At 45.2% G+C, this 23,943-nt stretch overlaps 1 protein-coding gene across 11 annotated transcripts in view; it reads right to left on the bottom strand.

Annotated features, from left to right (window-relative positions):
- LOC134360022 (membrane-associated phosphatidylinositol transfer protein 2) overlaps positions 1-23,943 on the bottom strand; it is a 307,102-nt gene that overhangs the window by 14,866 nt on the left and 268,293 nt on the right. For 9 of the 11 annotated variants that reach the window (XM_063074026.1, XM_063074020.1, XM_063074022.1 and 6 more), the window contains 6 exons: positions 21,017-21,181; positions 13,280-13,471; positions 11,117-11,265; positions 10,863-10,979; positions 7,391-7,507; positions 6,027-6,175 (listed from right to left, as the gene is read on the bottom strand). In XM_063074026.1, coding sequence (XP_062930096.1) covers positions 6,027-6,175; positions 7,391-7,507; positions 10,863-10,979; positions 11,117-11,265; positions 13,280-13,471; positions 21,017-21,181 — 889 coding nt within the window. The remainder of the gene's footprint in view (positions 1-6,026; positions 6,176-7,390; positions 7,508-10,862; positions 10,980-11,116; positions 11,266-13,279; positions 13,472-21,016; positions 21,182-23,943) is intronic. The other 2 variants (XM_063074030.1, XM_063074031.1) reach the window with 1 other exon arrangement.

Here is a 23,943-nt window from a genome sequence, read left to right as displayed (position 1 = left end):
CGAACAGATGACAACATTTGTGGGTGGAAGTGGGCGTCAGCGGAAGGACAGACGGACTAAGAGAATTAATTTTTATTTATTTGGAGATAGAGCGCAGAATTGGCCCTTCCAGCCTAACGAGCAGCAATCCCCAATTTAACCCTAGCCTAACTGTGCGACAGTTGTGTCGATGTAGTGGGAAGTGTATGGCCATGCACTTCGGTAGAAGGAGTACAGTCATGGACTTACATCAAAGTTGCTGGTGAACGCAGCAGGCCAAGCAGCATCTATAGGAAGAGGCGCAGTCGACGTTTCAGGCCGAGACCGTCTCGGCCTGAAACGTCGACTGCGCCTCTTCCTATAGATGCTGCTTGGCCTGCTGCGTTCACCAGCAACTTTGATGTATGTTGCTTGAATTTCCAGCATCTGCAGAATTCCTGTTGTTTACAGTCATGGACTGATTTACTAAACCAGACATCCCACCTCTTCCGGAAGTTCCGGGAGTCTCCCGCATATCGATAGTGGCTCCCTGACGCCTGGAAATTATATACAATATCCCGGAAATAGATTTTTTTGAGAGGGAGAGGGAGAGCGAGCATCCTGATTGGTCTCTCTTCGTGCTAAGAGTGGTCCCCAACCACGAGGAAACGATATGATTTGGCAATATGAAACGATATGAGTCAGCTCAACACTCACAACACACTGGAGGAACTCAGCAGGTCCGGCAGCATCTGTGGAAAAGATCGGTCGACGTTTCGGGCTGGAACCCTTCTTCAGGACTGTAGAGGGAAGGGGCAGAGGCTCTATAAAGAAGGTGGGAGGAGGGTCCTCCAGCGTGTTGTGAGTGTTGCTTTGGCCCCAGCATCTGCAGATTATTTTGTGTTTACGATATGAGTCTGCTGCACCTTTCCTCATTCCCTGTCACGCACTGTTGAATTTTAACGCACGCGAGGTCATCAGTGACCCAAGATGTACAAAGGAATGGGTCCGTGACGCATTTGTGAATGTCCTGGTGAATCAGCCACGTCAGCGCGGGAAAAAGATCAACTCCTCGAGGTTGCAAATGACAGTGGGCTGAAAAGTATGTTTGACATAACATCTCTGCCAGCATTCTGGATCAAAGTCAAGGCTGAATATCCTGGGATAGCCATGAAAGCACTGAAAACGTTGCTTCCATTTCCAACATATTTCTGCAAAGCGGAGTTTTCTGCAATGAATGCAACGAAAACTAAATTGCGGAATAGATAGGACATAAGGAACCCCCTTCGAGTATCGCTGTCTCCCATCACCCCTCGATAGGACCGTGTTGTTGCAGGAAAACAAGCCCAGGGCTCCCACTGATTCAGCGATATTGGTGTGTTGCAATGATTTTATATGTTCATACGAGGAAAATATGTGCTGCGTGTTTAATATCCAAACATTACTTAAAATGTTAAGATGCTATTGACTTATAAGTGACTTATAATTCAGTGGTCCCCAGCCTCCGGGTTGCGAAGAATACAGCAGTGGCCGGAATGCACCCAGCACAACTTTAAGAAAAAAGCCGAAATAAACAAGCTAATTAATTAGGTGCCGCCCGGCACGTAAATGTCGGCCCAGATCAGAGGCGATTGCCAATTGCGTTGTCTCTGATCTGGGTCGACGTTTACATGCCAGGTGGCACCTAATCAGTTAGCTTGTTTATTTTGGCTTTTTTCTTAAAGATGTGCTGGGTGCGTTCTGGCTACCGCCGCATTCTTCACGGCCTGGAGGTTTGGGACCACTGTTATAAATGACTTATCACTATATTCATGTGAGGAAAATATGTGCTGTGTGCTTAATATTAAATTCGTTAATTAAACCCCTTTAGAAACGAAATTGAGTGTATTAGCCACTTACAAGTGACTTATAGTTGACTTTTCACCTATACTCCGGTGCCGTTTAACACTCCCCCCTGGGGTCAGCCAGTCCACAAGAATATTGTCAATATTAAACTGGTCCGCGGTGCAAAACAGATTGGGGACCCCTGATTTAAACTAGCTGGCTGGCTGCCAAGGAGCTACGCTATTGATGTCCTATGTGATGAGGCCAAATTCCCTGTAGACTTGCTTAAAGTTGGAATAGAATAAACATGATAATATAAGTACATATTTTAATGTCACATTTGCTGCATATATCCAACTTGGTTTACAGATTAGACAAAATCACTGAACAAAGTATTGTATTACATACGCCCTTGGAGGTCAACCCGGGGTGGGGGGGTATATAGGGTTGCGGGGCGGGGGTGCTACCTCCCTGAAATGAGTTTTTGCAGGGTGGGATGTCTGCTAAACAGGGAGAAAGTTCAGAAATCAGAGGTGCAAAAGGTCCTGGGAGTTCATGTGCACGATTCCCTGAAGGTTAATTTGCAGGTTGGCTCAGTGGTGAGGAAGGCAAATGCAATGTTAGCACTCATTTCAAGAGGACTAGAATATAAAAGCAAGGAGGTAATGTTGAGACTTTATAAGGCATTGGTGAGGCCTCACTTGGAGTATTGTGAGCAATTTTGGGCCTCTTATCTAAGAAAGGATGCTCTGGCATTGAAGAGGGTCCAGAAGTAGTTTTGGAGAATGATTCCTGGAATGAGAGGGTTAATGTACGAGATGTGTTTGATGGTTCTGGGCCTGTACTTGCTGGAGTTTAGAATAATGAGGGGGATTTCCTTGAAACCTATCAAATATTGAAAGGTCTAGATAGAGTAGACATGGACAGTATGTTTCATGAGGGCACAGCCTCAGAATAGAAGCATGTCCCTTTAGAACAGAAATGAGAACTTTCTTTAGCCAGAAGATGGTGAATCTGCGGAATTCGTTGCCACATATAACTGTAGAGGACAAGTCATTGAGTATATTTAAAGCTGATGATGATTGGTTCTTCATTAGCAAGGCCGTCAAGTTTGGTAAGTCCACTTCTTTACCATTCTCCTAATCCAACTAAATCCTTCTGAAAACTCCCTGCTCCCTCAACACTATCTGTCCCTCCATCTATCTTCTTATCATCCACAAATCTGGCCACAAAGCCATCAATTCAGTCATTCAAATCACTGACATTTAAAGTAAAAAAAAAGCGGTCCCAACAGTGATGCTTGCAGAACACGGCTAGTCACCGGCTGCCAACCAGAAAAGGCTCCCTTTATTCGCACTCTTTGCCTCCTGCCAATCAGCCAATCTTCTATCCAGGCTAACACCATATGCCTTCATGTACCTCATCCTCAGTAATGGGCTTTTTTATATTTTTGGCTAGCTTACCTTCAGATTTAATCTTTTCTCTCCTTATGGTTTTGTTTAGTGCCTTCTGTTGTTTTTTGTAAAAGCTTTCCAATCCTCTACCTTCCCACTAATTTTTGCTCTATTATACACCCTCTCTTTTCCTTTTATGCTGTCTTTGATTTCCCTTGTTACCCACAGATGCGTCTTTCTGCTTCTTTTAGAATAATTCTTCCTTGGGATGTATCTATCCTGCACTTTCCAAGTATCTCCCAGAAACTCCAGCCATTACTGTTCTGCCATCATCCCTGCTAGTGTCCTCCTCCAATTAACTTTTCTAGCTCCACTCTCATGCCTCTACAATTCCCTTTACTCCACTGTAATACTGATACATATGAATTTAGCTTCTCCATTTCAAAGTGCAGGCTGAATTCTATTATATTATGATCACTGCCTCCCTTCCCTAATCAAATCTGGGTCATTACATAACACCCAATCCAGATTGCCATTTCCCTAGTGGGCTCAACACGAGCTGTTCTAAAAAGCCATAGGCATTCTACAAATTTCGTCTCTTGGGATCCAGCACCAATCTGTTTTTCTCAGTCTACCTGTATATTGAAATTCCCCATGACTATTGTAACACTGTCCTTGTTACATGCCTTTTTCATTTCCCATTGAAATGAATATCCCACATCCTATAATGATTCCAACATCTTCTGATCCTATGTCACCTTTTTCTAAGGATCTGATTTCTTAACGCTCTCTAACTATGCTACAAGATCATCTACCTTATTCTGTGTACTGCGTGCATTCAGATCTACTATTTTCAGTCCTGCATTCTTCGCCCGTGCTTTTTACCGTGCGCATGGTCTGCTCTTTATCAAATTATGGTATTGCTTTGCACTGTTGTAACTATATATTATAATTATGTGGTTTTTGTCAGTATTTTTAGTCTTGGTTTGTCTTCTGTTTCTGTTATATCATTCTGGAGGAACATTGTAGCATTTCTTAATGCATGCATTACTAAATGACAATAAAAGAGGACTGCCTGTCCTCAGAATCTAATCTAATCTAATTAATCTTTCAGCTGTATACTCAGAATCTGTCTGAAACCCGGTGTGTGTAGAAAGGCAGTTCTGGTCAGTCACAGGAAACCTCATCTCCTCAAACAGCATTCCATTTTGACACCAGATTTCTTGATCACATTCTTTATCTCACCAGTCTGCTGCAGTTTTATCTTTTCAAAAAGCTGCTTAAACAGTCACTTTCCCTAAGCATTGGGCTGATCAACACTTCCACCCACCAGTACTTTATTACTTCCCCTCAGTCACCACCACGGAAGTGTAGTGAGTTTGTATGTTCTCCCCGTGATCTCATGGGTTTCCTCCCACAGTCCAAAGACATACAGGAAGGTAGGTTAATTGGTCAGTGTAAACTGTCCCGTGGTTAGGCCAGGGTTAAATCAGTGGGTGATGCAGCTCGAAGGGCTGGAAGGGCCCATTCCGCACTGTATCAATAAATTATGCACAGTCTAGCATCACTTCTTGGACAGAAAATCAATCTCTATATATAAGCTATCTTATGTTTTCAAATTTGTTGTGTATTTTTTATATTATTGTGTTCTTTATCTTATTGAATTGAATTGACTAGACTACTACTTACATCCTTCATATACATGAGTAAAACTCTTAGTTACATCTCTGTCTAAATGTGCAATGTGCAATTTATAATAAATAGTATGTACAACAGGACAGTCAATATAACATAGAAATACAGTTGTGTCAGCGTGAGTTAATTAGTCTGATGGCCTGGTGGAAGAAGCTGTCCCGGAGCCTGTTAGTCCTGGCTTTTATACTGCGGCACCGTTTCCCGGATGGTAGCAGCTGGAACAGTTTGTGGTTGGGGCAACTCGAGTCCCCAATGATCCTTCAGGCCCTTTTTACACACCTGTCTTTGTAAATGTCCTGAATAGTGGGAAGTTCACATCTGCAGATGCGCTGGGCTGTCTGCACCACTCTGTGCAGAGTCCTGCGATTGAGGGAAGTACAGTTCCCATACCAGGCAGTGATGCAGCCAGTCAGGATGTGCCCCTGTAGAAAGTCCTTAGGATTTGGGGGCCCACACTAAACTGCTGCTTTTTCAACCACCTGAGGTGAAAGAGGCGCTGTTGTGCCTTTTTCACCACACAGCCAGTACGTACAGATCACGTGAGATCCTCGGTGATGTGTATGCTGAGGAACTTAAAGCTGTTCACCCTCTCAACCCCAGATCCATTGATGTCTATAGGGGCTATCCTGTCTCCATTCCTCCTGTAGTCCACAACCAGCTCCTTTGTTTTTGTGACATCGAGGGAGAGGCTGTTTCCTTGACACCACTATGTCAGGGTGATAACTTCTTCTCTGTAGGCTGCCTCGTTATTGTTTAAGATTAGGCTAATCAATGTGGTACTGTTATCAGATTTAATTAGCAGATTGGAGCTGTGGGCGGCGACACAGTCATGGGTATACAGGGAGTAAAGGAGGGGGCTTAGTACACAGCCCTGAGGGGCACCTGTGTTGAGGGTCAGAGGGGCAGAGATGAGGGAGCCCACTCTTACCACCTGCTGGCAATCTGACAGGAAGTCCAGGATCCAGTACTTTTTGTGCTGATTCAGATCTGGAGCAATAATAATTTCATTCTCCTTTACATTTACATACTGAAATTAACATTAAGCAATCTTGACTCTAAAAATAAAGTGGCTGTTTAGAAATATCACAAAGGTCTGCCCAAAGAAAATTATCTTGCAACTGGATACTTCAATATTTTAACAATCTCCACAATTACCTAATCACCATTTTTACTGGGTAGACACCAATCCCCAGCCTTTTGCTCTCTGGAATAACGTAAGAAATTCTGCCGCTGCTGTTCGTGATGTCAGTGTCAAAATACACCCACTCTCCTGTGGGAGGCTGAGTCATGATGTGAATATCCACCTGAGGAAAGAAGAGAACTTATAGAATTTATACGCCCCACAGCACCTTCAGCGCAGTGATCGATTTATCACAATCAGTAAAACCTGGCCTTCGCTTGTGGCTCAGCTGGCAGAACCATTTCTACTAACAGGAATGTCAGCAGAAATGTGGGTTAGTGGCACCTTAAAGCCAGTCGCTTTGGGCAGGTGGGGGTCATCAGCTCATCTAGGAGAAAGAAAACTCTGATCTCAAACCTCCACTGCCTTTCGGCTATGCCCACTCATGGGGAAGGCTTCGGGAGTAAACCCCGAGGAAAAATCCCGAGCTGGAGCCCCTAAGACAGTCCGACATTGAGTTCAAACGCTGACTGGCAACTCCTGCGATGCCACTGGTGCCAAACTCCATCGGTCTCTGCCGTTCCTTTGGTTTTATCAGCGGCGTGGAGAAGGGAAGCCTGCTTGGAACAGCTTGCTCCCCGTGTCGTACTGCCCTGACTTGCTGGTCATGTAGACAGCTGGGACTCATCGTCCATGGCCGACTCTGACCAACAGAGGGCCTCAGTAAAACCATTTCACACCAGCTGAAGATCTACGGACATTTGCCTCCAGCCAAGTGGATTTTGGAGAGAAGAGAGATAACAGTGACTTGCTAAGGATGTAGAAGACATACAGAGTGCGTGGACAGCTAGAGTCTTATTCCCCACAGCAGAAATGGCTAGGACAAGGAGATCGGAGGAAAGTATACAGGGATGTCAGAGTTTTTTTTTACACAGAGAGTGGTGGGCCTGTGGAACACCCTGCCAGGGGTGGTAGGAGATGCTGATTAAGGACAGTTAAGAGACTCTTAAATAGGTGCATGGGTGATAGAAAACTAGAGGGTTATGTAGGAAGGAAGGGTTAGAATAATCTTGGAGTAGGTTTGAAGGTCAGCACAACATCAAAGGGCCTGAATTGTTCTGTGCTTAAATTCATAAACTGCAGCGACTCTTCAAGACGGGGGGGCGCGTAGCTCAGTTGCCATGAGGTGGACGATACTGGGCATGGGGCTGGATAAACATGCAGCCTCCCGGAGTAAGTATCTCACCCCCACACAGACAACATCTCATGGTTACTGCTTCCCCAGCCTCTGATCTGGGTTTTCGCTCAAACTATGCTCCAGGTAAAAATGTTATGCTCTGTAAAACTGCTGGTGTTCAGCCGACATTGTAGACGATATGTACATCTACAGGAATCTCACCTTCTCGCCCGTCAGTGTGACCATATCCAGGGGTCCGTACATGAAACGCCCCGTCAATGTCTGAGGACCGTCTTCACTAACAATCACATCGTTCACACGATGATTGGCTGTGACGTTCTGTGAGAATTCATGCAGAAAAAAAGTTTATTGTTCATTCTGTACAGACCACTGCAAACATTACAGGATGGTGGAATCAGGCATGAAGCCAGCCACACTTTAAAGTGTGGTGCCGCCTCCCCATGGTTCTAGCCCGCTGAGTCAGAGGGACAGATACAAAATTCCCTGAAAGTGGCGTCACAGGTAGATAGGGTCGTAAAGAGAGCTGTTGGTACATTGGCCTTTATTAATCAAAGTATTGAGTGTAAGAGCTGGAATGTTATGATGAGGTTGTATAAGGCATTGGTGAGGCTGAATCTGGAGTATTGTGTTCAGTTTTGGTCACCAAATTACAGGAAAGATATTAATATGGTTGAAAGAGTGCAGAGAAGGTTTACAAGGATGTTGCCAGGACTTGAGAAACTGAGTTACAGAGAAAGGTTGAATAGGTTAGGACTTTATTCCCTGGAGCGTAGAAGAATGAGGGGAGATTTGATAGAGTATAAAATTATGATGGGTATAGATAGTGTGAATGCAAGCAGGCTTTTTCCACTGAGGCAAGGAGAGAAAAAAACCAGAGGACATGGGTTAAGGGTGAAGGGGGAAAAGTTTAAAGGGAACATTGGGGGGGGGATTCTTCACACAGAGAGTGGTGGGAGTGTGGAATGAGCTGCCAGATGAGGTGGTAAATGCGGCTTCTTTTTTAACATTTAAGAATAAATTCGACAGATACATGGATGGGAGGTGTATGGAGGGATATGGTCCGTGTGCAGGTCAGTGGGACTAGGCAGAAAATGGTTCAGCACAGCTGAGAAGGGCCAAAAGGCCTGTTTCTGTACTGTAGTTTTTCTATGGTTCCTAAAGGCAACTGTACACCTATACACTGACAAGTCCTCTGAGAAATCTACATTGTTCTCTTCCTCGTCCTCTTCTTTTCCAGCTTCTTGGAATGTTAGGCTCTGCCTGCTTACACTCTCCTAATGTGAGTGCCCTCCCAATCCCCGAGAAATCGGTCTGGAGAATTTCACAGATCCTCTTCTACCCCAGTATATAAATCTCCTGGGTGTCAACATCTCTGAAGATCTGTCCTCGGCCCAACACGTTGATGCAATTACAAAGTAGGTACAACAGCAGCTATATTTCATTAGGGGTTTGAGGAGATATGGTATGTCACCAAAGACTCTCGCAAATTTCTACAGATGTACAGTGGAGAACATTCTAACTGTCTGCATCATCATGTGGTGTGGAGGGGCCACTGCAGTGGATTGGAAAAAGCTGCAGAAAGTTGTAAACTCAGCCAGCTCCATCGTGGGCACTAGTCTCTCCAACACTGAGGACACCTTCATAAAGCAATACCTCAAAAAGGCAGCATCCATCATTAAGGACCCCTATCATCCAGGACATGCCCTCTTCTCATTGCTACCGTCAGGGAGGAGGTACAGGAGCCTGAAGACACACACTCAACGATTCAGGAACAGCTCCTTCACCTCCGCCATCCCATTTCTAAATGTGCAATGATCCCCTGAACACAACCTCACAATTTTTTTTCCTCTTTTTTGCACTATAATTATATATGTACTGCTACCACAAAACAACAAATTTCCCGACAAATGCCTCTGATATTAAACCTGACTCTCCTCCAGTAAGTACCAATGTATTGCTGCCCTCCTGGAGATGAACACTGATTGATTCAGTACAAGGACATCAGCACCCACTGATCACTCGTCATTTGAATTAAACAGGCTGTTCTTCTCCACCGTGCTTTGTCTCAGATCATACTTGGCTACGTGCCACCTGCCACCTTCAGGTCTGTTCACTCTGCCTGACTGCAGATCCCACGCATTACTCTCACAACAATAACTGGGCTTGTACAATCAGCTGAAAGGTACAACTTCTCATTCTGTTCACTCGCCCAGAATGTTTTTGAATTCCTTCTTATATCAGTCACTGGTCTTTTCTTGCACTCTCTCTTTCCTTCTGAAAGGATGTGCTGACACTGGAGAGGGTTCAAAGGGAGGTCATGAAAATGATTTCAGGATTGAAAGGCTTGTCATACAAGGAGTGTTTGATGGCTCTGGGCCAGTATTCACTGGAATTCAGAAGAATGAAGGGTGACCTCATTGAAACCTATCAGATGGTGAAAGGCCTTGATAGAGTGGATGTGGAAAGGACCAGAGAGCACAGCCTCAGAATAGAGGGATGTCCATTTAGAATGGAGATGAGAAGGAATTTCTCTAGCCAGAGAGTGGTGAACCTGTGGAATTCGTTGCCACAGGCATCTGTGGAGGCCAAGTCATTGGGTACATTTAATGCAGAGTTGATAGATTCTTGATTAGTCAGGGCATGAAGGGAAATGGAGAAAAGGCAGAAGATTGGGGCTGAGAGGGAAAATGGATCAGCCATGATGAAACAGTGGAGCAGATTCGATGGGCCAGTTGGCCTAATTCTGCTCCTATATCTTATGAAGTTCCTTTTAGATTACTCTCTGAAATTTAAGTCATCAGTCAGCACCCACTCAAACAAGCCGACTCTCTGTCTCTTTGGTCACTTATGGAGCTCTGGTTTAATTTCCTTATCTCATGGACAATACCTCTATACCCGCCATGGATCCAGCTTACCACTCAGAAGTATCTGGGCCAGATCGGCCTCACTCAGTGAAATTCCCTTTCCAGGTCATGGAGTCGTAGAGCACTACATTGCAGATGTAGGCCCTTCGGTCCATCTAGTCTGTGCTGAACTGTTTTGCCGCCTAGTGGCATCGACCCATGTTTGTACCACAGCTCTCCATACCCCTCCCATCCATGTACCTATCCAAACTTCCCTTAAACGCTGAAATTGAAATCACATCCATCAATTGCGCTGACAGCTCATCCCACTCTCTCACCACTCCCTGGGTGAAGATGTTTCCCCTCATGTTCCCTTAAAACTTCTCTTTTACCCCTAACCCATGACTTCTAGATGTAGTCCCATCCAACCTCAGTGGAAAAAGCTTGCTTGCATTTACCCTATCTATACCCCTCATAAATTTGTATACGCCTATTAAATCTCCCTTCATTCTCCTATGCTCCAGAGAAAAACATCCAAATCTATTCAATCTTTTCCATGTAATTCAGATCCCCAAGTTCTGGTAACATCCTTGTAAATTTTCTCTGAACTCTTTCAAACTTATTGATATCTTTCCTGTAGGTAGATGGCCAGAATTGCACACAATACTCTAAATGTGGCCTCACCAAAGTCTTGGAGTGCTTTTACTTTGTACTGGTGCATGTGGTCTACCAAAGCTATGCTGAGCACTAACATATTAAGATTGTCATTCCTTAGATGTGCAGTATTAGATCAGAGAATGTATCGACGTCAAGATATGAAATGTTCATACCCTTAATTTAACATGCGTCCTCTTGCGAAGCCACTTCTCGCGCGGCTTTGAAGGGCTGAACACTGAGACCTCCTTCCCGTCCAATTCCAGAACACTTGCATTTTCATGCCTCATTATCTAAGTGTAAACATTTCATAATGAACATCGTTACCACACATTATCACAGTGATGACACTCCAAACATAATTCAGGTGCTTCGCTTCACCCTGACGAAAAGGAAAACACAATACCAACGGGACTTACGTCCTCCTTACCTGTCGTAGCAGAAAGGAGACGACATCAGTTGACTCCCAGTAACTGGCGTGAAAGAGGTGGGGCAAGGCGACCGTTGGAAAGGCTGTTAAAGCATCAGGGCAGTAGAGAGCGTAGTCAACCCTCTTAGTTCCCCACCACCTCGCTGCAACTGAAACAAAGCCGAAACCCTGCTTAGTTTAAACAGAAAGTGCACTCTCCAGATGAGTGTAAACACTGAAATGATCTGTGTTTGTGTCCTGTTCTCACGGTGAAGATCTGCTTAGTTTTTATAAGTACAAGAGATTCTGCAGATGCTGGAAATCTTGAGCATTGCACACAAAATGATCCCGGGAATGAAAGGGTTAACACATGAGCAGCATTTGATGGCTCTGGGCCTGTACTCACTGGAGTTTAGAAGAATGGTGGTGATTGGGGTAGGGTTCATTAAAACCTATTGTATGTTGAAGGGCCTCGATAGAGTGGATGTTTCCTATGGAGGGGCAGTCTAAGACCAGAGGGTACAGACTCAGAATAGAGGGACGTCCATCTAGAACTGAGATAAGGAAGAATTTCTTTAGCCAGAGGGTACTGAATCTGTGGAATTCTTTGCCACTGATGGCTGTGGAGGGAAGACATGGGGTATATGTAAAGCGGAGGTTGCTAGGTTCTCAATTAATCAAGCGTCAAAGGTTATGGGAAGAATGGGGCTGACAGGGATAATAAATCATTTATGATGGATTGGCAGGGCAGACTCAATAAGCTGGATGGCCTAATTCTGTTTCTACGTCTTATGGTTTAAAATGCTGGAGGAACTCAGCCGCGTCAGGTAGCATCTATGGAGGGGAATAGACAGTTAATGTGTTGGGCCAAGGTCTCGGCCTGAAACATCAACTGTTTATTCTCCTCCATAGATGCCACCTGACTGGCTGAGTTCCTCTGGCAATTTGTGTGTGGGACTGTATCTTTATTCACACACAGAAGGTGAGTACCATTGATAAGGTTAACCAGTATCACCCAACTCCTGAGTGGGTGGGAGGGACGGAGGAAGGGAGGCTTTCTACTTTGAACAATTATAACACTGATCCTTTTCATTATTAACCCCGTTACTAGGGTTACATCATCTAATAACTACCACTCAAAGCAGGAGGTTGTTAATTCTCCTCAGAAGAAAACTGCTGCATGATTTTATAAAAGTATCAGAGGGACAAATTATACCCAAACACATTTACCTCACCCCCTACGGTAAAGTGGTAGTTGTTACTGCCAGGGTGGAAGTGTTAAGTACCAGAGGGCAGAGGTTTAAAGTGGAAAGGTTAAAGGAGATGTGGCTGTCTGGAATGCACTGCCAGGGGAGGTGGTGGGACCAGATACAGCAACAACTTTTAACAGTCATAATGGAGGGTGTAGATTACAGTACATCGGCATCAGAGCTGGCATGGAGATGGCAGGCTGATGGGCCAGCTCCTCTGCTGAATCGTAGTGTTCCACATTCTTTTCTGCGCACAAATGTCACAGCAGCATCTGACCGTGCAGAGAGGAAAGGCCAAGCTCTTTCCAGTGTGACTGAGTGCCGATTTGCGCAGGGAGGGGACTGGTACTGATGGGATTTCTCGGCACAGATGGGTTGAATGGCCTCTCCTACTTTGTAATTGGTCAGTAAGGAAAAGACTAACTGGTTAATCGTAGAAAATGATTGAAATGTCACATCCACTGTTCTCTCAATCACAGGGGTGCCACAGTTGTTGGCTCGACACTATTACAGCTCGGGGCGCTGAAGCTTGGAGTACAATTCTGGTGTTCTCTGTAAGCAAGCCTGCACATTCCTTCCCGCGAGCAGGTGAGTTTACTCCAGGTACTCCGGTTTCCTCCCACAGCCCAACGACCTACTGGTTAGTCGGTTAATTGGTCATTGTAAATTGTGATTAGGCTAGGGTTAAATGGGGGTGGCTAGGCAGCGTGGTTCGATGGGCCAGGAGGGCCTGTTCCACGCTGTTATCTCTAAATAAATTAGTAAGAGAAAAGGTGCCGCTTAAAGATCTGTGTTAATGGTAGATTGGGTTCAGTCACCATGAAATTATTTCTAGGAGTTAGGAAGGGAGGATAATTTATTTTGATGAGGAGTTTATTAGCAGAGGAGCACCTAGAAGCTACGTTACAAACAGTTTGTTTCTCCGGCCCGGTACCTGTCTGGAGGTCCATCTCTGAGACTCTCTGTGGTGGTTGACTCACTTTCAGCTTGTCGTGACTCTGTGACAGCACAGGTTTGGACTGTTTATAGTCCTGAGGGTCAAGGCATTGTGGAAGGGCTTTGTTGTGGGGGATAAGTTTGGACAAGAAACCCAACGTTTTGTTAAGGGCTGAGTGATATTTTTTCGCTGAGAAAATGAAAACAGAATTCACATTACACAACACACAAATGGATCACAGACATTGCTTCTACCTCTAAGAATTATTAAACGTGTATCTGGTCAATTCAAAGCAAATTTTCCATTACGTTAGGTCAGTGTGTTTGCCTGTCTCCTGCTCGTGCACTGTTCACTGGGGTAAGTAAAGCCAAGAAAACATGAGATTCTGCAGATGCTGGGAATTCACAGCAACATACCGGTACCTTCTGTACCTTACAATATCTAATTTATGAACTTTACTTTGTTTGTTTATGCAGAATTCATCTGTAGGCTTTAGCCTTACTTCCCTAAGATATATGTGTGTAACAGGTACTGCTGTGCTTTACACCCTGGTTTGGAAAATCATTATCTCGTATGAAGGTACACAATGTTAACTGACAATAACCTTGACTTGATTTGACAAGATGCTGGGGGAATTCAGCAGGTTAAGCAGCAAATACGGTGGTAAACAAACAGCCAACATTTTAGCCCGAGACCCTTCATCAGGACTGGAAACATAGAACATAGAATAGTACAGCACAGTACAGGCCCTTCGGCCCACAGTGTTGTGCTGACCCTTAAACCCTGCCTCCCATATAAGCCCCCACCTTAGATTCCTCCATATACCTGTCTAGTAGTCTCTTAAACTTCACTAGTGTATCTGCCTCCACCACTGACTCAGGCAGTGCATTCCACGCACCAACCACTCTCTGAGTAAAAAACCTTCCTTAATATCCCCCTTGAACTTCCCACCCCTTACCTTAAAGCCATGTCCTCTTGTATTGAGCAGTGGTGCCCTGGGGAAGAGGCGCTGGCTATCCACTCTATCTATTCCTCTTATTATCTTGTATACCTCTATCATGTCTCCTCATATCCTCCTTCTCTCCAAAGGGTAAAGCCCTAGCTCCCTTAATCTCTGATCATAATGCATACACTCTAAACCAGGCAGCATCCTGGTAAATCTCCTCTGTACCCTTTCCAATGCTTCCACATCCTTTCTATAGTGAGGTGACCAGAACTGGACATAGTACTCCAAGTGTGGCCTAACCAGAGTTTTATAGAGCTGACGAAGGGTCTCGGCCTGAAACGTCGACTGCACCTCTTCCTAGAGATGCTGCCTGGCCTGCTGCGTTCACCAGCAACTTTTATGTGTGTTGCTCTTATAGAGCTGCATCATTACATCGTGACTCTTAAACTCTATCCCTCGACTTATGCAAGCTAACACCCCATACGCTTTCTGCAGAAGCCAGAATAAGAAGATGGGGGGGGTGGGGAGAAGACAGAGTACGAGCTGACAGATGATAGGGGAGACCAGGTGAGGGGGAACTTGGTTGGAGGAGGGGGGTTGAAGTAAGAATCTGGGAGGTGATAGGTGGAAGAGGTAAAGGGCAGGAAGAAGGAATCTGATAGAAGAGGAGAGTGGACCATGGAAGAGAGAAATGAGGAAAATAACCTTCTTCTTCAGCCCAGGGGGAAGTGTTGGCCAGGTGAGGAGAAGAGGGGAACCAGAACGGGGAATGGAGAAACTGAGAAGGGCACCCAGACTTCTCTCTGTGGGGAAAGACACCCAAGCTGTGTGAACAGACATCACTTTCACACCTCCTCCTGGGAACGTGTGCTCTCCCAGTGAAGTGAGTCGGGTTTCTGCACTTTGCATCATTGAAGAGTCAAGTCCAGGGTATTTTACGTGTGGATAAATGGGCGAGAGGTGGGTCGAGGTGGGACAACAGAACACTGAAAGATGCTTTCAGGGATTCGGAGAGGCAGGATGTCCTGTGCATAATGGAAAACAGCACCAAGAGGGCTTTCTTTGATCAATTTTGTGTCTCCCACCAGTTAACGCAGGCCATGTTCCTCTGATAGTCCAGAACCATCTGCCCTCAGACCTACCCCGGTACAGCTTAGGAAGATGAATTGCCATTATAATCTGTTACCTCTGTTAATAAAGAACAAAAAGTGATGTAATGAAGACACAAATAAGAATAAAGAATGAGTTCACAGCAGTGAGGAAGACTGAGTGAACGTTTGCTTTCTGTACTGATGAGGCAGAACGTTAAACCACAGAGCTCAGGGAAGGTTTAGAGTTAGAAATATTGAACAGCTTAGAAGGGAAACGGGTCCTTAGCTCACCTGACCAGCCCCTACCCTTTCTCTCCCTTCCTGTGCAAACAGTATCTGCCTTCACCTCCATTGATGGAAAACCTGCCCCTCAGGTCCCCTCTGCATATCACTTTAAACAGAGTCCTCTAGTTTAGACTACCCTACCCTGGGAAACAGACTGTGAATATCCACCTTATCGATGCCTCTTGCTTTTATAAAATTTTGAACTGCGTAGAACAGGCCCTTCCAGTCCTCTGAGCAATGCCACCAGCAACCCCCGACTTCACCCCAGCCTAATGACGGGACAATTTACAATGACCAATTAACCCACTAACCGGTACATCTCTGGACTGTGAGAGGAAACCGGAACACCTGGAGGAAACCCAAGCATTCACCAGGGAGGATGTACAACTTTCGTATAGAGGACGCCAGGGTTGAACTCTGAATGCCGATGCCCTGTACTATCTGTAATAACATTGTGCTGACTGCTGTGCAACCGTGGCCCCCAGTAAAGGCCTGTAAAGTCACCCCTCGGCCTCCTATAATCCCAGTCTGCCCAGTCTCCCCTTATAACTCAGGCCCTCCCGTCTCAGCCACACCCCGGTGAATCTTTTCTGTGGTTTTTCTAATTTTGTTCTTACACATCCTTCCTGTAGTGTGGTGACCAGAACTGCACACACTTTATGCCGAGTGTTTCTACAATTCGGTCATGGAGTCCCAACTTTCGCACTAAATGCCAGTCAATGAAGGCAAATATGCCAAATACCCAGTCCTGAAGCAGGGTCTCTGCCCAAAACATCGACTGTTTGTTCCTCTCCACAGATGCTGCCTGACTGCTGAGTTCCTCCAGCATTTTGTGTGTGATGCTCTCCGCCTCCTTCACCACCCCGCCCATCCTTGTCAACACTTTCAGGCTAAAGTGTGGTTGTGATCCATTATTATTGTAATGGGCCTATTAACTCAGCAGGCTTGAAGGTAAGTAAATCCCCAGGGCCCTGCTAATGAAGACGAGGTCAATTTGTAACTGAGTACTACCTTTCTTATACAGAACACTGGACAGAAAACAATGCAGAAATCATGTCCATAAGACCATAAGATATAGGAGCAGAATTACACCATTTGGCCCATCGAGTCTGCTCTGCCATTTCAACATGACTGATCCATTTTCTCTCTCAGCCCCAATCTCCTGCCTTCTCCCCGTATCCCTTCATGCCCTGACCAATCAAGAATCTATCAACCTCTGCCTTAAATATACCCAATATTTATGCCCATGGCAATGAATTCCACAGATCCACCACTCTCAGGCTAAAGAAATCCCTCCTCATCTCCGTTCTAAAAGGACACCCTTCTATTCTGCGGCTCTGTCCTCTGGTCTGAGATCTTCCCCCACTCCCCGACCCCCACCATAGGAAACATCCTCTCCACGTCCACTCTATTAAGGTCTTTCACCATTCAATAGGTTTCAATTAGGTCATCCCTCACTCTTCTGAATTTCAGTGAGTACAGGCCCAGAGTCATCAAACGTTCCTCATATGATAAGCCGTTCAATCCTGGAATCATGTGCAGAAATCGTGTCTTCACCGACCTTGTCACCAACTGAAAAGAATCTGGTCTGTACACACACGGTCAATATCCCTGTATTCTCTACCTGTCCTTGGGTCTGTCTAATGACTTTTAAACATTGCTATTGTATCTGGTGCTCTCACCTCCCGAGGCAGGCAGGGCAGGCAGGGCATTCCGGGCACTCACCACTCTCACCTTCCGAGGCAGGCAGGGCACTCCGGGCACTCACCACTCTCACCTCCCGAGGCAGGGCATTCCGGGCACTCACCACTCTCACCTCCCGAGGCAGGGCATTCCGGGCACTCACCGCTCTCACCTCCCGAGGCAGGGCATTCCGGGCACTCACCACTCTCACCTCCCGAGGCAGGGCATTCCGGGCACTCACCACTCTCACCTCCTGAGGCAGGGCATTCCGGGCACTCACCACTCTCACCTCCTGAGGCAGGCAGGGCACTCCAGGCACTCACCACTCTCACCTCCTGAGGCAGGCAGGGCACTCCAGGCACTCACCACTCTCACCTCCCGAGGCAGGCAGGGCACTCCGGGCACTCACCACTCTCACCTCCCGAGGCAGGGCATTCCGGGCACTCACCACTCTCACCTCCCGAGGCAGGGCATTCCAGGCACTCACACATCATTACTTCTTCCCTTCTCACCCTACATCTACACCCTCTGGTATTTGACATCAACATCACAGAAACAGGTCCTTTGGCCCATCTAATCCATGGCGAACCATTTAAACTGCCGATTGGCCTGCCCTCCATATGCATAATATCCATGTATCTATCTAAACTTCTCTTAAACATTAACATCAAGTTCATGCGGAAAAACGTTGCTTTCCATGACTCATAACTTTATATATTTTTATCTGGTCACCCCTCAATCTCTCAAGGGAGTGAGTTTGTTGAATGCCTAAGAGATAGCTTTTTCGAGCAGTTTGTCATTGAGCCTACTGGGGATCAGCTCTACTGGATTGGGTGTTATGTAATGAACCAGAAGCCATTAGGGAGCTGAAGGTAAAGGAACCCTTAGGAACCAGTGATCACAATATGATTGAGTTCAACCTGAAATTTGATAGGGAGAAAGTAAAGTCTGACATAGCATTATTTCAGTGGAGTAAGGGATATTACAGTGGTATGAGAGAGGAGTTTTCCAAAGTAAATTGGAAGGAGACACTGGCAGGGATATCAGCAGAGCAGCAATGGTGTGCGTTTCTGGGAAAAATGGGGAAGGTGTAGGATGCATATGTTCCAAAAATGAAGGAATACTCAAATGGTAAAATAGTACAACCATGGCTGACAAGGGAAGTCAAAGTCATTGTAAAAACAAAAGAAAGCATACAACAAAACAAAAATTAGTGGGAAGATAGAGGATTGGGAAGTTTTTAAAAACCAATAGCAAGCAACTAAAAAAATTAGAAAGAAAAAGATGAAATATGAAAGCAAGCTAGCAAATAATATCAAAGTATGTTAAAAATAAAAGAGAGGTAAGAGTGGGTATAGGACCGCTAGAAAATGAGCAGGAGAAAAAAATAACGGGGGACAGGGAGATGGCTGATGAACTAAATGAGTATCCTGCATCAGTCTTCACTGTGGAAGACACTCGCAGTGTGCCTGATGTTTAGTGTGTGAAGGAAGAGAAGTGAGTGCAGTTACTATTACAAGGGAGAAGGTGCTCAAAAAGCTGAAAGATCTATGGGTATTATAAGTCACCCGGACCAGATGAACTGCATCCTAGGTCTCTGAAAGAAGTAGTGTTAGAAATTGTGATGGCATTAGCAATGATCTTTCAGAAATCATTGGACTTTGGCATGGTGCCAGAGGACTGGAAAATTGTAAACGTTACTCCACTCTTTAAGAAAGGAGGAAGGCAGCAGAAAGGAAATTATAGGCCAGTTAGCCCGACCCCAGCGGTTAGGAAGATGTTACAGTCAACTGTTAAGGATGAGGTAATGAAGTATTTGGTGACACAGGACAAGATAGTACAAAGTGCGTGGTTTCCTTCAGGGAAAATCATGCCTGACAAACCTGTTGGAATTATTTGAGGAGATTATAAGTAGGATAAAGGGGATGCAGTGGATGTTGTATATTTGGATTTTCAGAAGGTTTTTGACACACATGAGCCCGTGGTATTACAAGGAAGTTACTAACATAGTTTGAGCATTGGCAGCAAGTGGGAATAAAAGGATCCTTGTCTGGTTGGCTGCCAGTGACTAGTGGTGTTCCGCAGGAGTTAGTGTTGGGATCACATCTTTTTATGCTGTGTATAAATGATTTAGATGATGGAATAGATGGCTTTGTTGCCAAGTTCGCAGATAATACGAAGATTGGTGGAGGGGCAGGTGGTGTTGAGGAAACAGGTACGATGCAGAAGGACTTAGACAGATTAGGAGAATGGGCAAAAAAGTGGCAAATGAAACACGATATTGGAACATGCAAGGTCATGCACTTTGTAGAAGAAATAAATGTGCAGACTATTTTCAAAAATCAGAGATGCAGAGGGATCCTGGAGTCCTTGTGCAGAACACCCTGAAGGTTAACTTCTAGGTTGAGTCAGTGGTGAGGAAGGCAAATGCAATGTTAGTATTCATTTCACAGGTCTAGAATATAAGAGCAGGGATGTGACGCTGAGGCTTTATAAGGCACTGGCAAGGCCTCATCTTAAGTATTGTGAACAGTTTTGGGCCTCTCATCTCAGAAAAGATGTGCTGGCATTGGAGAAGGTCCAGAGGAGGTTCACAAGGATGAGTCCAGGAATGAAAGGGTTTTCATATGAGGAACTTTTGATGGCTCTGGGTCTGTACTTTACCGGGGCGGCGGGGGGGGGGGGGGGTTGGTATTTCATTGAAACCTTTTGAATGTTGAAAGGCCTAGACAGAGTAGATGAGGAAAGGATGTTTCCCATGGTGGCAGAGTCTGGAACAAGTGGGCACAGCCTCAGAATAGAGGGGCACCCTTTCAAAACAGAGGTGCGGAGAAATCTTTTCAGCCAGAGGGTGCTGAATTTGTGGAATTTGTTGCCACATGCAACTATGGAGGCCAGTTGGAATTCTCCATCCCTGAGAGCTGCAGAGTCAGAGATTGAGAAACATTCCAACTACTTGGGGGTCCATGGAATGTGACTTGAGAGCAGGAAAGTGTGTTGAGGCTAAGGATGGATCAGCGTGATCTCACTGAAGAATGGGTGGATGAGGAGAGATTGGTCTACTACTTCTGTATATGCTCTAAAAACTTAGAACATTACAGCATAAAACAGGCCCTTCAGCCCAACCATGTTATGTTGATCTTTTAACCTCCTCCAAGATCAATCTAATCCTTCCCTCCAACAGAGCCCTCTACGATCCAAGTACCTATCTAAAATACTCCTAATTGCCCCTTTTGAATCTGCCTCTACCACCATCCTGCACACCCGCCACCTTCTGTGTAAAAATCTAACTCTGAGATCCCCCTGATACTTTCCTCCAATCACCCTAAAATGATGCCCCCTCGTATTAGCCATATTTGCCCTGGGGAAAAAAAATCCCTGGCTATCTATGTCTCTTATCATCTTGTACACCCCTACCAAGCTATCTCTTGCCCTCTTTCGCTACAAAGAGAAAAGCCCTAGGTGCAGAAATCTCTTCTCTCACTTCCCCTAGTAACTGGGGTATATCCTGCCCAGCCCTGAGGACAAACAACTGATTTTCCTGACAGTTTACCTACAGCAGACAGAACAATATTATTGAACTCCCTGAGAAATATTGAAGTTTGTCGAATTTTTAAAGCCAGACTGTTGGGAGTTACAGATGCCTAATCACTCCACAAGACAGAAGAGAGTTCTGTGCGCTAACAGTGGAAAGCGTTCACGATGGGACAAATGTATTGTGGCACTCACTGTTGGTGATGTTGGAAGCCGTGTAACTATCAGCCATTCCTGATACTTGGCTGGCAATGCTGGTCTCACTCGCTCTGCGGAACGCCCTGAATATCGGGGCTGTTGAGGGAGAGGAAGGAGACGAACCTTCTGCGAAGACGCCGACGTGAGTCTGAATGACATCCGCTGTTGCATCAAAACAAGGAGATCCACATTAAACCCAGCAGGAGAGCAGGCAAATCGCACAAACGAGCAGGAACAGACATTAAATTTTTCATCAGTTTCAGTGAGAGAAGGCTATTCCGTTTAAAGTTTGTAATACAAACAAATCAAAACACGACTCACTACAGAGTGAATCATGGTACTGGCAGCTAGAAGAAGAGGGTTTATAGGGGGTTCACGAGGATAATTCCAGGATTGAAAGATTTATCATATGAAGACTGATTGATGAAATCACCAGAGTTCAGAATGAGTGGGGAGGGGAGCTTGTTGAAACCTAACCAATGCTGAAAGGTGTCGATAGAGTGGGTGTTCCAATGGTGGGGGGTCTTGGATCAGAGGACACAGCCTCAGAATAGAGGGATGTCCATTTAGAATGGAGATGAGGAGGAATTTCTTTAGCCAGAGGGTGGTGAATGTGTGGAATTTGTTGCTGCAGGCAGCTGTGGAGGCCAAGTCAGTGGTTGATAGATTCTTCATTGGTCAGGGCAGGGAGAAAGCAGGAAACTAGGACTGAGAGGGAAATCAATCAGCCATGATGAAATGGCAGAGCAGACTCGATGGGCCAAATGGCCTAATTCTGCTCTTATGTCTCATGGAAGGGTAACGAGGAAAGTGACCAGGGTAAGTTCAGCTCAGTTTGGAAACAGGAAAAGCTGAGAGGTCACACTGCAGAAAGGAATGTCAAACTGTGCTCTGTTTGACTTGCTCAGTGGACTTTAAACATCTGGTATACCAATATGTCATTCTTATTGACTGTAATTCACTTGGCAGATGCACTTATAGTAATGTTTTGGAGAAAGGAGATGAAATGGGGAAAAGGATTCTGACCGTAATTCTCTGTCGCTGACATGCACTAGCGAGCAGAAGCCCCCCAGCTGTTGGGTTACAGGACTGTCCCGATCATTTAGTCGGTATCAAGGCTGCTAGTTCGTGGGAGTTCTGTGTTTGTGCGGTGGGGGTGAAGAACAGCTCCTTCCCTCTGTGGAATGCAAACACTCAGGCGATGATCAGCAGTTATATCCCATCATTCTATTTTAACAATGGAAACTCAAAGGATGACAATGAGCGCCAGGCCCCCAGGAGATAAAATTCAGTAAGGAATTACTTGTGTTAAAGACTTATGTATTGTGATAGTAATCAGTCTGCTATCCTGGTGGTTAACCGGAGCCATGGTGACGCAATGCTCGGGGGGGGGGGGTCAGAGTTTGAAGTTCAGTTCCAGCATCCTCTGTAAGGAGTCTCTGTACATCCTCCTCCTGGAGTGTGTGGGATTCCTCCGGATGCTCCGGTTTCCTCCCACAATCCACAGATGTGTGGGCTAGTAGGTTATTTGGTCATTGTAAATTGTCCTGTGATTAGGTTAGGGTTAAATTGGAGGTTGTTAGGGATTACAAGGCAGCACAGCTCAATGGGCCAGAAGGCTGTAACTCTAAATAAAATAAATATTCTATGTTTAGTTTCTTAAAATGCCTAAAGATCAGAGGGTACAGCCTCAGAACAGAGGGACGGCCATTTAGAAAGGAGATGATGAGTAATTTCTTTAGCTAGAGAGTGGTGAATCTGTGGAATTCACTGCCACAGACAGCTGTGGAGGCCAAGTCACTGGGCATATTTAAAGCGGAGGTTGATAAGTTCTAGATTAGTTGGGGCGTCAAAGGTTATGGGTAGAAGGCTGGAGAATGGAGTTGAGAGGGATAATAAATCAGCCATGATGGAATGGTGGGACAGACTCGATGGGCTGAATGGCCCAACTCTGCTCGTGTGTCTTATGGTCTAAAAGGCCAGAAAGCCAGATGATGAATTTGGTCAACTTTGTTTCATGCAGTTAACTGGTGTGTTTCCTTTGTTCTTGGGTCATCTGTTCAAGGAAAACAAACTTCAAAACATTTTTTCAGACATACTGAATTCCAAGCAATTTCAATACCACACATCTCATGCCAAAGAAAAAAAAGCCTGAAAGCACAAAATGCAACTTAAATCCCAAACTCTCAATGTAAAAGATCAGGATTTGAAAAATCCTTGCCAATCCGCTAATGGGAAAAAGAAATAAATGACATGCAAACGGGAATTGGAAAGCACAGGCAGCTGGAATCAGGAACGTAATGGGATTGTTTTTCTGAACTGATAACAGCACGACTGCATATAAACGTCTATTAATCTGGGCAAAAGAAAAGAGTTCCTTAGATCAGTGCTTGTGCAGAGATCCATGAATTAATTAATTGTCTGTAAACAGTCACAAGTAACATCATGACTGAAGATAAGTGGTTAAGTTATAAAGAAGTGTCAATCCTGAGTTTGCCCAAGATGGGCACAAAGCACTTGCATCAACATTTGTAAAATTCTGCTCAATTGTATTTGCAACTTATCTCAAATGATTTGACAATGAATTCAGCAGAAGCATGTACAAATGAAAATAGTCAGACATTGTTCTGCGCTGGACTTGAAAGAATTTCCACTGTGTTGAAGGCAATGTGGTACGAGTGAGCAGGGGCTGCTAGCCGATTCCTCTAATTGCCAGTGAGATGCCATGAGGATATCGCAGCAGGACGGGGTTTACATCATCATGGGGTATCACAGCAGGACGGGGTTTACATCATCATGGGGTATCACAGCAGGACGGGGTTTACATCATCATGGGGTATCACAGCAGGACGGGGTTTACATCATCATGGGGAGTGGGTTCACAGTGCTCACCGCCCAGCCCAAATTCCCCTCAAACTAATTAA

Source organism: Mobula hypostoma, chromosome 21 (assembly GCF_963921235.1).
Source record: "Mobula hypostoma chromosome 21, sMobHyp1.1, whole genome shotgun sequence".
Taxonomy (NCBI): Eukaryota; Metazoa; Chordata; class Chondrichthyes; order Myliobatiformes; family Myliobatidae; genus Mobula; species Mobula hypostoma.
This window is presented reverse-complemented; position numbering and strand designations above follow the sequence as displayed.